The sequence below is a fragment of the Cervus canadensis genome, chromosome 9 (genome assembly GCF_019320065.1).
Source record: "Cervus canadensis isolate Bull #8, Minnesota chromosome 9, ASM1932006v1, whole genome shotgun sequence".
Classification (NCBI taxonomy): Eukaryota; Metazoa; Chordata; class Mammalia; order Artiodactyla; family Cervidae; genus Cervus; species Cervus canadensis.
The window spans coordinates 2,334,044-2,347,183 of record NC_057394.1 but is presented as its reverse complement, the minus strand read 5'-3'; the positions used below and the strand labels follow the sequence as shown (position 1 = coordinate 2,347,183).

At 53.2% G+C, this 13,140-nt stretch overlaps 1 protein-coding gene and 1 long non-coding RNA gene across 2 annotated transcripts in view; one reads left to right on the top strand and one right to left on the bottom strand.

Moving 5' to 3' along the window:
• Window positions 1–568: 568 nt before the first annotated feature.
• Window positions 569–9,640, top strand: LOC122447624. The gene is made up of 2 exons (XR_006271309.1): window positions 569–1,457; window positions 9,083–9,640. It is a non-coding gene; the product is annotated as an uncharacterized LOC122447624 (long non-coding RNA).
• The window catches only part of COL4A1 (collagen type IV alpha 1 chain), a 133,387-nt gene continuing 126,690 nt past the window's right edge, over window positions 6,444–13,140 (bottom strand). Inside the window, exons 50-52 of the mRNA XM_043478325.1 lie at window positions 9,881–9,995; window positions 9,497–9,669; window positions 6,444–7,838 (exon numbers count right to left, since the gene is read on the bottom strand). Of these exons, the coding sequence (XP_043334260.1) occupies window positions 7,757–7,838; window positions 9,497–9,669; window positions 9,881–9,995 (370 nt within the window). The 3' untranslated portion in view covers window positions 6,444–7,756. The remainder of the gene's footprint in view (window positions 7,839–9,496; window positions 9,670–9,880; window positions 9,996–13,140) is intronic.

The following is a 13,140-nucleotide window of genomic DNA, read 5'->3' as shown; positions in this document are numbered from 1 at the left end:
AATAGAACGTCGTCGGAGGGCTGGACGGTCCGTGCCGCTGGTTTAGACAAGATCCTGAGCAACAGGGTCATTAAGTTACTGCTTTACTAATCTGCGTTTCAAGAACATGTAAATGGGCTGAGGCCTTGGGCAGCAAGCCTCTCATCATGCCCTTCGCAGGCACGGATTCAAATGTTGCCCACAGAAGTTGAAAAGAAAGTGAAAACAGGTTTGAATCCAGTGAGCAGGACAAAGCAGAGACTCAGGGAACAGTCGGTCGGGAGAGAGCCCCGGGACCCCGCCGGGCTGGGAAGGGGGCACGCGTCCCCCCAGGCCGCCGAGACTCCCGGGAGACCGCGTTTTCCGAGAAACTGAAGGCCTGGTCACAGGATTCTGCAGGGAGGCTGGCCTTGGACGCCCACCCTGGCGCAGCCCACCGTCACACGGTTGGGTCTGTGAGGGGAAAAAAGGCTTCAGTAGAAACTGCAGGAGCTTTTCTGGGAAAGTCTGTAAATGCAGGCGACAGAGAGCCCGGCGCTGGACGCCTTCTTGGGAGCCTTTGGCTGGCGGAGGCCCCAGGACTCCGGCTGGTTCTGGCAGGAGCAGGGAAGGCCTTTCTTGGAGACAGCTGACGTTGCTTGCTAGTTAGAATCTCAGACAAAAGGCTGCTGGGTTTTTTGTTGTTGTTTCTTTTTTTAATGTAATCCACTATTTTTTTTTTTTTAAATGTGGACCTTTTTTTTTTTTTTAAGTCACTGAATTTGTTACAATATTGCTTCTGTTTCATGTTTTTGGTGGTTTGGCCAAAAGGAATGTGGGATCTGAGCTCCCCGACCAGAGATCAAACCCACGCCTGCACTGGAGGGCAGTCTTAACCACTGGGCCGCCAGGAGAAGTCTTAACCGCTGGACCACCAGGCAAAGCCTTAACCGCTAGGCCGCCAGGGAAACCCCCAAGGTCTGCTGTTAAAGGCTGACGGTGCCTCTTCAGCTTGACCAGCTCCAACTTGACAAGAAGTTGCTGGTGGGCCCCAGGCATGCCCAGCTGAGCCAGGGGACCCCGCCATCCCGTCTGCACCCCCCTCCCCGGGCAGACGGTCTCACAACGGCAGCACACAGGAGCAGGGCAGCCAGGAGGGACGCCGGAGCAGAGAAAGAAGGAAAGGGTTCTCCCGGCGCCCACAGTGGAAGCTGGGAGCTCTCTGCTGCGGGCAGAACTTGTATCAAAGACGAGGTTCGTTGCTGGTGTCGTCGGGCTAAGCCTCACCCGGGCCTTTGTGAGCCGTTCCCGACTGTCTGCCCAAGACAGCGCTTTCCTTCGTGAGTTCCGAGAAACAGACTCACTGAAACCGTCTTGAAACACAAGTCCTCTGCCAGCTTTCATTCCGTGGTGTCTGCAGTTCAAACCCCTGTGTGTGCTCCCCAGGCCTCAGAGTCAGGCTTGAAAGGATGGAAACCCACGTGCACCCACCCCAGGAGGTATGTGTTTGCTCAGGGAGGTGGCCGCGGCGTGGGGGGCCTTCCAGGGGGTGACACCCACTCCAGGGCCTCAAGGAGAGCCTGCGGCAGACAGAAGTCGCTCAGAGTCCACCTCCGGGAACCTGGGAAGGCATCCTGCTCCCTGCCTTTCCATGGAGCAGATTTCGCCTCCGGGAATCCAGGAAAACGCCTGTCATTGCCACTGGGGCAGCTGAGTGTGTGGAGAACGCGCGTCTGACCTGGCCTCGCCCCCGGGCGCCCGGGGTCAGTGCGGTCACCCTGCCTGGTCCAGGAGCCGAGCTCATCCGCTCACAGCTTTCACGATAGCAGGGCCAGTGATGCTGTCGATTTGCTTACAAGACCCCACTTCAAAGCGGGAGATCCAATGGGATGATTGAAAGGCAGAGCAATGCAGGGAGAGATGATTACTATTAATAAGGCACCCACCACCCACAGGACACCACAGCGATGCTCTCAAGGGCTCTTTCTGAAAGAAAGGCTCAAGAAGATGCAAGCGGTGTGTGTGTGTGTGTGTGTGTTGTTGTTGTTGTTGTTATTTTTAGCAGCTTGAAGGAGAAAACTCTGCCCTGGATTTCTCGCCTTCTCTGGGGAGCACTTGAACTTGGAGCCGGCCCCCAAGTTCTGCACCAGGCCCCCCGTCCTAACACCCCTCCCCCGAGAGCTGAACGCACACTTTGCCGTCCTGACCTCCTCCGTACAGAACAGGCTCGCAAGGACTCCTTTCTGTGCACAAAGATTATGTGTCGGTCAGTCCATGCTGCGGAAGAAAAGGATTCTAAAAATCTCAGCAGTTTCTATGAACTGCTTCTCACACTCACGGGCCCAGGGGGGCCTGAGAGTTTCTGCTCCGTCGTGGGCCAGCCGGCCGGGTTCAGTCTGATCCACGTGGTCAGCACCCCTGACGGGCGGCCCCCGAGTCACCTCTCCTCCTGGCGAAGGTCAGGAGGGGAGGGAGCAGAGCAGCTGGGGCCCCCTGAGTCCTCCATGCAGAGCGGGACCAATCCCACCAAAAGGGAGGCGCACCCACTGAAGTGGAGGTCCTGCATGGTCCCATGAAGCGTCTAGTCCGGGGAGGAAGCGAGTTCTCGGGGGCAGGGATGGACTCAGCCTCATGACAGAGGGAACATGGGGGAGGGCCCCCCAGTAGCTATAGGGACTTGACCTCCTGAAGGGACTTCCCAGGTGTGACTAGTAGTAAGGAATCTGCCTGCGATGCAGGAGCCCCGGGATCGATCTCTGGGTCGGGAAGATCCCCCGGAGGAGGGCATGGCAACCCACTCCAGTATTCTTGCCTGGAGAACCCCATGACCAGAGGAGCCTGGTGGGCCACAGTCCATGGGGTCACAGAGAGTCGGACACCACTGACGTGACAGTATGCACGCGTTTTCCTGTTAGGGTTGCAGGGTTGATCTTTAACACTGTGTCAGGTAAGGATGTTACAGCAGGTAAGGAAAAAGACCACCAGCTGTTTCTGCGCCCACGTTCACACCCACTGCTGCGTAGCCTAGCAACCCCTGCAGTGGTCTTTTGTTGTGGACTTCAATCTGTGACTTCCTCCGGGCCGTGTCACCAGGGTCTCGGTCTGTCCTGGCTGCTATCACAGAAGACTGCCACCCCCTGCACCGTGGGGCGCCCTCTGCCGTCTGCCCGGGAGTCTCTCTCCATCTTGTGAAAATCCACGCAGACGTGCTCAGCCGTGCCCGGGTCTTTGTGACCCCACGGACTGTAGCTCCGCTGGCTCCTGCATCCACGGGGATTCTCCAGGAAAGAATGCTGGTTGGGTGGCCATTTCCTCCTCCAGGGGATCTTCCCGACCCAGGGGTCGAACCCATCTCTCCACCTCTCCAGCATTGCGGAAACGCCTCACAATTCTTTATTTGTGAGAGAGCTGGTTGGTAAATACATACTGTCTGCCTGAATTGGCTAGCAAGGCCTGCTTCAAAACATTCTGCAGAATTTTCCCATTTGCATCAGAGAAATAAATCACCGTGGGAAACATGTCTGCTCCAAGCTAGCAGGGACCATCCAGGACAGGGATGATAAAATACAGAACTGAACTTCAGAAGTCACCGACTCCGCTGAAAACTGCGAGTCTAAAAAAGGCCTTTCCTGATGGCGGCCGAGTGACTCAGTTTCACTGTGACTCAGCTCGGCTCGCGGCCCCCGGGAGGGGGCGGGGGTGGGCAGCAGCAGATGTGCTGCCTGGGGTGCAGAGCCCCCGAGGAGGCGCAGCTATTTCTGGCGGGTAAATGAGGACAGGGCGCGCGTGCGGGCGTGAGCTTAGGAAGTACAGCCTGGGCGTTAATGAGAGGAAACGCCCCCCACGCGGAGGCTGCCAGTGATTCAGAGCCCAGAAACGGCCCCCTCCCTGCCACGCCTGCAGCCTGGCGGGCCCACAGGTGACCCAGACCCAGGGGAGCCCCCCCCCCACCCGCCAGCAGGAGCTGGTCGCCCCGCAGGGAGGCAGGTCTCCCCTGCTCCCTGCCAGCTCCAAAGTGGGCTAGGAAATGGTTTCCCTGGCCCAAGGCTGCCTTTTCAACTTGCGGAACAAACGCTAAGCTTTAAACAAGCCCTACATGCAAGGTTGCTACGGTCGGGTCCCACCCTTTGCGACCCCATGGACCATAGCCTGCCTGAATCCTCTGTCCAGGGGATTCTCCAGGCAAGAATATTGGAGTGGGCTACCATGCCCTCCTCCAGGGGATCTTTCCGATCAAGGGATGGAACCCCCATCTCTCATGTCTCCTGCATTGGCCTGTGGGTTCTTTACCACTAGCGCCACATGGGAAGCCTCCAGTTACAAGCAAACGTGAGATGCCCTGAGTACCAAGGAGACTTCGGCCTTGAGATGGGTGGCCCAGAGGCTTTGGGTCAAGGCAGGCCGCTTGAGTGGCCGCCCTGCTCCGTCCCATCTCGCCAGGCGAGTGTGGAGGGGCAAGGACACCCTGGAGGGCGAGGCACCATGGCAACCCCAGAGGAAACCAGGTAACCTGGCCTCAGCATCTTCACACCTGTTCTGACGAACGTGGAGGCTCTGCTGGACCAGTGGGCCGTGTCTGCATCTCAGAGCCGGGAGACGCCTGCTCGGCCTGCAGGAAGAGAACGCTCTCTCAAGACAGGAAAACTCACTTTCAGAAAAAACAGGCTGGAGAAACATTTCTCTCCATGTCCTAAAGGGAAGAGTCTCAGATCTCCGGCATGAAGGATGATGGCATGGTGGATGATGGGGTGTGGCTTGGAAGCAGAAGAGTGGATTGCAGAGCTTGACGATCATTGCAAACCGGGTGTCCTGCAGCCCCTAACGATCCAGTATTTCCTGTGTGTACATCTTACCTTGTCAGGAGATGTGGGTTACACCACAGCCCCTCCCAGGGGTTCAGGAGAGCATCTGAAGAAACAAGAGCAGGTTTCACAAACGCTTGACGATCACCTTCTCAGGGTGCGTCACTGCCTCCTAACGAACCAACAGGGAGGCTGAGGAATCAGACGGATACAACTAAAGTGGTGGAAAGGATAAAGCGCTACTTACGCACTGCCTGAAAACACCTTAAGTCTGGAAGGCTGACGAGGATGAGAGGACTGGGGCCTGACTGTCACACAATCCCATGTACTCAAAAGGGACCCGGGGAACACCTTCTAATACCGCAGAGCAATCACCTCAGATCTAATCAAACTGAACGCTTTCTCTGCATCGTGTGAATTGAGCTCAGGGAAAGTTCTCATGCAAGTCAAAAGGAGGCCAAACAGAGATGTATCCTCAGAATGACCTAGAACAAGGAGTGACAGGAAGATTCAGAGAGTGAGGAAGGGACCCTCGCACTCTTCCCAGGAGGGTCTGTGCGCTGACACCGCCCCCCGCCTCGCCTGCAGCCTGGATGGGAGATGAACCTGGACCCAAAGCTCAGAGTGCACACTTCTCACTTCATCTCATCCCTCATGGAAACATCTTCCAGGCAACTCTCAGGATCCTCAATTGTAACCCAACCCTCAACGCGACTCCCACCTATTGTAAGACTATAGTTTTCAGATCTATAACCTCAATTCACACACTTGACAAGTGACAGGTTCCTTCCACAGTGAGGTTTTTTTTTAACAGAACATTTTTTAAGGGCTTCATATTATTCACTTTCATTTATCCTGTACCTAACCTGGGTTCTGGTAAACAGGAGGCACACGGTATATGAATGAGGACGTGGGTGATGGAAGGGTGAATGGGTGGATGCAGAGAAGGATGGATGGATGAATGGACAGGGTGGATGGATGGGAGGATGGATGGAAGGATGGGAGGATGGGTGGGTGGATGGGTGGATGGATGGGTGGATGGGAGGAGGGATGGATGGGTGGATGGAAGGATGGGTGGGTGGATGGGAGGAGGGATGGAAGGATGGGAGGATAGAGGGAAGGATGGGAGGATAGAGGGAAGGATGGGTGGATGGATGGGAGGAGGGATGGAAGGATGGGTGGGTGGATGGGAGGATGGATGGGAGGATGGATGGGAGAATGGGAGGATGGATGGAAGGATGGGAGGATGGATGGGAGGATGGATGGGAGGATGGATGGGTGGGTGGATGGGAGGAGGGATGGGAGGATGGATGGTAGGATGGGAGGATGGATGGAAGGATGGGTGGGTGGATCGAAGGATGGATGGAAGGATGGGTGGGTGGATGGGAGGATGGATGGAAGGATGGGAGGATGGGTGGAAGGATGGGTGGGTGGGTGGATGGGTGATGGCTGCCTAGATGGACAGATGGGAGAGAAGTGGGGAGAGATTAAGGAGAAGACCATACTTTTTTTCCTTTGTAGTAATTTCTGTAAATGACACCCAGTCCTTGACTCATTTGGAAGAACTACAAAATAAATATGATCTAAGGTATGCAAAGCTTACAAATTTATTAGTGGCTTGTGCAGTAAACCTTCCTTTGAGGTTTCTGTGGCAAAACTAGCAACAAATTAATAAAAGCTTAATTTTTATACAAATAGTTTTATTACAAATTTGAATTTTTAAGAAATACACATTTAAAGGAATTACACAGAAGGCCTTAGTAGTCTTAAAAACGTTTTGGAGACTTGGAGTGAAATGTCATTTCAGGCACAGTGGTCCAATTCTGCTCCCCTGCAATCCATTTGCTCCCCTGCTGAAGTCTGAACACAGCTCACGAGAACCCAAGGAAGTGCCTGAATGTGCCTACAGGTGACGACACTGATATTCTGCTTGGACAGAGCTGCTTCTCACACCAGGCCGCAGAACGCGGGTGCTCCTAAGATGAAGGCCTTTCAAGGTTGTTGCTTTTGAAGTCAAGTCATTCAGTTTGTGATTAGTGTTTAAAACCCTGAAGATATTTCATACAGAAGAAAAACAAGAAGCTCAAAGGACATGTCTCCCTGTAACAGACATCACGTCCGTGAACCTGGGTTTGGCTTTGGCAATACACAACTTTTGGTTTCGAGGTGAACAATGAAAACTGGTGTTTCACATTCAATACCCTAGTGCTTAAAAAATCTCTGTTAAAGGACAACACAGGCTTTTAAAGGAAGAAACTATGAAAGCTTTATTTTAACAGTGGAAATGAAACTACAGCTTGACCTGCCTAATTGCTGACATCTATATAAATTACTAAAATATATATATATTTCCTTTCTGCCTACTTTGGGGACCACCTTGATTCCACAGGAAATCCGTGATTTCTGCAAGAGCAGCTGCATAGTACCTCACGGAGCACAGAGACTGACATTTTTCTTTGGAGGGAGGGGGCGGTCGGAAGGGGCTGCCGGCCCGTCCTTCCACCGGGAGGGCCCGGCCGTCGGCTCCACGCGGCTAGTACTTGGACAGACCACGGGAACCTGCATTCTGAGACCGCTTGACAGTGACCTCAGCAGACCACGCATCTGGGGGTGGAACGGATCTGTCAGGACACGGGAAGGCCCAGGGGCCGCCCCCAGGATGGAAGGCCCCCACCCCTCCTAGCACCCTTTGGTTTCCTGGTGGGTCTCGCGTCACACAGGAGCGCACGGACTCAGGACAGACATGCTCTTTATTGCATCGGGAGCGCCCCGGGGGCTTCTCTACAGGCAGCTCGTCGTGGACGTGGCCGTCCTTCAGCAGCAGAGGCCAACGAAGCAGGGGGTGTTAGTCTGGCAGGTCCCTATCAGGCACCTTACGGTTTTCGTATGGACAGTGAGGTACACGGGCTATATTTCTAGAGCTCGTTGCGGTTAGGAGGAGGAGGAGGGGGAGGAGGGGTAGCACCATGTTGTGACGCAGCTGCGGGCCGGCTCGGCTATGTCCTCCGCATGCATACTTGGCAGCGGCTGACGTGGGTGCGCAGCTCCCCGGCCTTCAGCGTGGACGGCGTGGGCTTCCTGAAACGCAGCACGCAGGCTGGGTCACCGCACGGGCCTGCCTGCCGCCGGAGACCCCCGGGGACCAGCCCCCGCCCTGCCTGTGGGCACATCCCGCGGCCCCGGCAACGCCTGCGAGTTATCACCTGCATCCCATTCCCAGGGCGTGAGAACATGCCTAGAGCCACCCAGGTCGGTCTGAGCCCAAAGTCTCAGCCACTGCCCACCACAGACCCCCACCCCTCCTCACCCCCGCCCCACCACCTCCTCAAATGCCAGCATCAAACTTCTGCTTTCTCAACTCGATTATAAACACCCCCAGACTAAAAAGATACTCCTTCTCTGGAACACTTCACACACACACATCCGAAGGGCGTGTCCAACTCTTTGCGACCCCATGGACTATACAGTCCATGGGATTCTCCAGGCCAGGATACTGCAGTGGGTAGCCTTTCCCTTCCCCAGGGGATCTTCCCAACCCAGGGATCGATCCCAGCTCTCCCGAATTGCAGGCGGATTCTTTACCGTCTGAATCACCAGGAAAGCCTGTATGATAAGAGTGCCTTGTCTGAAAATTGAGATGGTTTACACTAGCAAAGTTGGTGAAAATCCTAGTGCCCCCAAATTATTTAAATGCATGGGACCTCACCTAGTCTTGTTTAAGAAGACATTTGAATTAATTGTACCAGGCTGCTGGTTTAGGGGGAAAAAAAAACCCCACTGTTACCTATTTACCCTATACCGGGCAGCCTCAGGAGCCGGTGCTCATCTCAGCAGCTAACGGTCAAGTCAGAGCTGACGACAAGCTCCCAGCGGCCTAGAAAGTGTCCTGTGAGCTACGAGAAAGGCCCCTGGCTCTTTTCTGATGCTTGGAAATTTACAAATAGTGAAGATGCCTCTTCACCCTTATGATCTAAGCTAGAAAGAGGCAGGGTTATAGCAGAGGTCTGCAGAATACTCTCCAAAAAGGTAAAGACAGAAGCGCTTATTTCCAAGGCTGAGACGTCCTTATTTGGGGTAAAGAACAGTAAGTAATTGTTCAGACCCCTCGGCGTCCCGTGGCAGCTCCAGCAGATACTAAGAACAGCATAGATGCCTCTTTATGTCCAGGATGGACTGGGCCCCGCTCCAGGCTGACTTCGAGGTCAGTGGCCACTCGAGACCATCGTTTTAAAGGGGAAATTTTGTTAGAGGAAAAGAAAGACAAGCCCCTCCCTATCTATTTTGGCTGCAATTTGTGCTGAAATTAATTTTCCTCTGTGCAGGCTTAAAAAACAGTTACTGGCGACTCACTACACATATGTCCAGTTCAGCCTTATAGACACCGTGAAAACCAAGGCTATTCGCTCACTCTCTGCGGATCAAAGGTACCACGTCTAAAACGATTTGAGTTGTTTTAATGATGCTGCTGTGGATTCACTTGGGAAAACAACCTTTCCTCTTTCATGCTTCTTCAGCAATGAAGGAATGAAGCCTGTCACATGAGCTCCACCTTTGAAAACGGTCTTGGTTATTCACCCACATAGAACAGACTCACAGATTCCTTCTTCCACGTGGAAGAAGGACTGTCCCTAAGGACTGCGGCAGAACCGTCTCTGGGACTCTGCATGGGTCATGGGTGTGGATCAGGGCTGATTGAAAAGAAAAGTCACTGAGGGGGCGGGGCCAGAGCCACTTACTTGAACATCTCGCTCCGCTCTATCGTGGCGAGCCAAAAGCTGTAAGCGTTGGCGTAGTAATTGCAAGTTCCGCGGCCGTGGCACTCGATGAAGGGGGCGCTCCTGAACTCCTCCAGACACGAGCCGGGGGAGGCGAGGGCCTGGCCAGAGCCTTCAGCCCCGGCGCTGGTGTGCTGCGGGGAAAGGGGACCATGAGTCAGCAGGGATCGGGGTGCTCCTCTCTGCAGAGCCGCCCCTTCTGCCTCCTGCGGACACACACGGGCACCCACACCTCCCCGTGGCCAGGCCCCTGGGGACGCTTTGCAGGGCGTCCCAGCAGTGAGGGCGGGAGCCAGAGAGGAGAGGTGGGGAGGTGATGGGTGTGGCTCTGGGGCAAACACTCACCATCACGAAGGAGTAGCCGATCCAGAGCGAGGACCAGCCGGTGGGGCACTGCGGAATCTGGATGGTCTGGCTGTGCACGGCCATCACCATGGCCGGAGCCTCACACACAGCACACCTGCGGGGAAGCGGAGCCAAGACCCTCAGTTGGCGCAAGGAGCCCCACCTGCTCACCCCTCCCCAGCACCCGCTCTCCAGCCCTGCCCCCAGCCTTGCCGGTCCAGTGACATCTTATCAAAGGGAGCAGGTGCCCTTGCTTGGACTCTGAGGCCCAGGGCCTCTCACTGGTTTGATACAGTTGCCTCGGTGTTAAAATGTTAAACTCCCAGCCACACTCAAGACTTGTCATCTCTCCACCTGCTCTGTTATAAGGGGAAGGCAACCCGGAGCCAGGTTGTAAGAGGGCCTGTCTCCCGGGGTAGCTGGGCCGCAGGAGACATCTGTGTCTCCTCTGAGTACCGCAGCATCCTCCGGCGTTTCAGCGATGAGCACGGACCTCAGCAAACACACGGAATGCTCAAGAAAAAGGAGATGGTGCAGTTCAAGGGCCAGTGCTGCTGGAACATGGCGATCTGTTTTAAGCCCTGAATCATCTTCAACGTAAGAACATTTGCTGAATTACAGTAACTGAGAAAAACAATGAACCCAGGGCCGGTGGTCCACATGTGCCTCCTTCCAGAGACCATCCAGACCTGGAGCCAACAGACCAGTGAGGAGACCTGCCCGGGGCTGGACCCAGAATGTTCTGACTGGCTCCTGCTATACTAAGGGACCCTCTGATGGCGGGATCACGGTTTGTTAAAGAAATAAATGAACAATAGCAGTAACTACATTCACGTCACAAATGAACATGGGGCTAACAATGCTGATAGATGACTACAAATGATGCTAACTAATAACACACCTAGCTAGGCTGGAACATTTGCACAAAAATAGATGAGAAGTGGGAACAGGCCTGAATGAGTCACTCCGTTTTCCCGGATGTGTGAGTCTGCGTATGTGTTGTGCTACTTCGATTTTATTCACACAAATGCAGATGAATTAAAGGGCTCAATTAAACAACAGTTACTGAAATTGGCCTTTCACATCTGCCACCATCTGCCTGCCAGGCCCGGGAGCAGACACACAGCACAGGGGAAGGTGACTCATGTCGGCCTTTGCTGCGCTGGCGGAGTCAAGCTGCTGCAGAGATGTGGTCTCGACCCCGTCAGGTGGGTGTTATGGGACAGAGCATCGCAGGTTTAACGAGCCGCGTCATCCCTTGAAATTCATACAGTCTCATTCTCCGCATTATTCATGAGAATCTGAGACCACAGCTAGTGCGTGCATAAGGCAGAATTAGAGCTCAGTTCTTGCTCTCAGACCAGTGGTCTGTCCTCTAGAGCAATTAAACAATCCACAGTTTTTGATGCCTCACATCTGCAGAAAGTCAGAAAGTACTTGGAAAATTGAGGCAGGATGACAGCAGAAAACTTGCTACTCTTTCTGCTGGAGAGGAAAGATTTTGTGTTGTTAATTTTCTACAATTAAGCTTTAGGACGTCCCCAAAGGAAAGGCCTTGGAAAGAACTTGTGAGTTTTGAGAGGTCGTCAGAAACTGCCAGGTTAAAGTGACATGGGCGCTGGGTGCCCTGGAGGAACAGGTGGCGTGATCACAAGAGGGGAGGCAGATACACGCACTTTCAGAGTGGTGATGTGAAGGATGTGACTTTTGAGGTCTCTTCAGGCCCAGAGCCTGTGGGTCAGCTAACAGGGAGCTGTGAACACCCTGAAACGGGTGGCACTGGGGCATTTAAACAGCTCGTGGTGACAGGCCCACAGGGAAGAGCAAGTCCCAGGCCCAGTCGACTCCCGGACCGGTTTCCGGGACGTCCTAACCCATCCCAGAGCCCCCGCGTCCCAGCCAAACCAAGTCAGTGTCAAGTTTGCCAAGACGGTAAATAGGAAACAAAAATGAGAATCACGATCTACCTGTAGTCCACGGAAAGCTAAACAGAAATACAAAGGTGGTTAGTTCTCGTTCTCGTGAACCTGAGACAGTTCTGAGCAAGAAACGTCTCGACGCAGAACAGCCCACAGGCACCCCCGACACGCAGAAGGACTCTGCGTTTGGAGAGGGGCCTTTCGGGAAGCTCCCATTTTAAGGTCCAGGAGGTGAGTTTTCTTACGGCTCAAAAGAAAGCGGTTGGATGTAAGGCCTTCAAAAACCTGACTTTTCTCATAGGCATCTCCCAGCCTTTCTGCTCCAGGTCCACATGGTAGGTTCTTTTTAAGAAGACTGATCTGGACCAGCCTTCCATGTGATGGAGCCTCAGACCCTGTAACTGGCTGGCCCCCTTGAAGCCCGCAGTGACCATCTGGGGACCAGGCAGTCACCACGCACCCAGCCCCCACTTCTGGCTGCAGACACCCCTCAGCCAGCACTGTTACATCTTTCCTCCTGTTCAGAAGCTGCTACTTCCCTAAAAGAAACACAGAAAAGCTTATGTTCTTTCTCCTTCTCACTCTGCTAAGGCAAACTTGTCCCGCCTTGTCATTCTTTTTATCCTCCATTATCTTCTTGTGTAGAAGACTAGCTTCTCAGTGAAACAAATTCATACATTTGCCTCTGTTCTATTACTTCTGAGTGTAGCTAAGGAAGCAACTTTTTAATTAGAAGGAAAGAAGCAAAGATAAGACAACTGTGTACTTTTCGGTCATAATAATTCCAATTTCCCATTTTATTTCCTACCAGGCAGATTCTGGGGGGCTTGAAAACATACCCCAGACATTAATTAGTGTGGAAAGCACTTAATTTGGGAAGTCACTCAAACATATGCATTCTCAGTGGGGACAATATTACCTTCAGGGTGCAAAAACTGGTGTAGTGGGGGAGAATAAGAAAATTCTTAGAACATACACATGTTCTAATGGACACAATATATCAGTATAGTCTTCTTATGTATATGGCACAGACATACTCTATGTCCGAGGTGTTACAATTTCTTGAGGATTCCCTCACACCCATAGTTGAGTTCCAACATTAAGGGCCACTGAGCTGCACACTTTAAAATGGTCACGATGGTAAATTTCACATTATGTGTATTTTACTACGATCAAAAATAAATTATTTTTTTAAAATTTCATAGGGGTGGGGAGTGATTCCAAAATATATATATCTTAAGAGACTCCTCACAGAGAGATTTATTTAAGAAAGAAGAAAGCAGCGAAGATGTTCCCACATTTGTGGGAATTCCAGAGACACTGCTTGCTCACGGTGGGCAA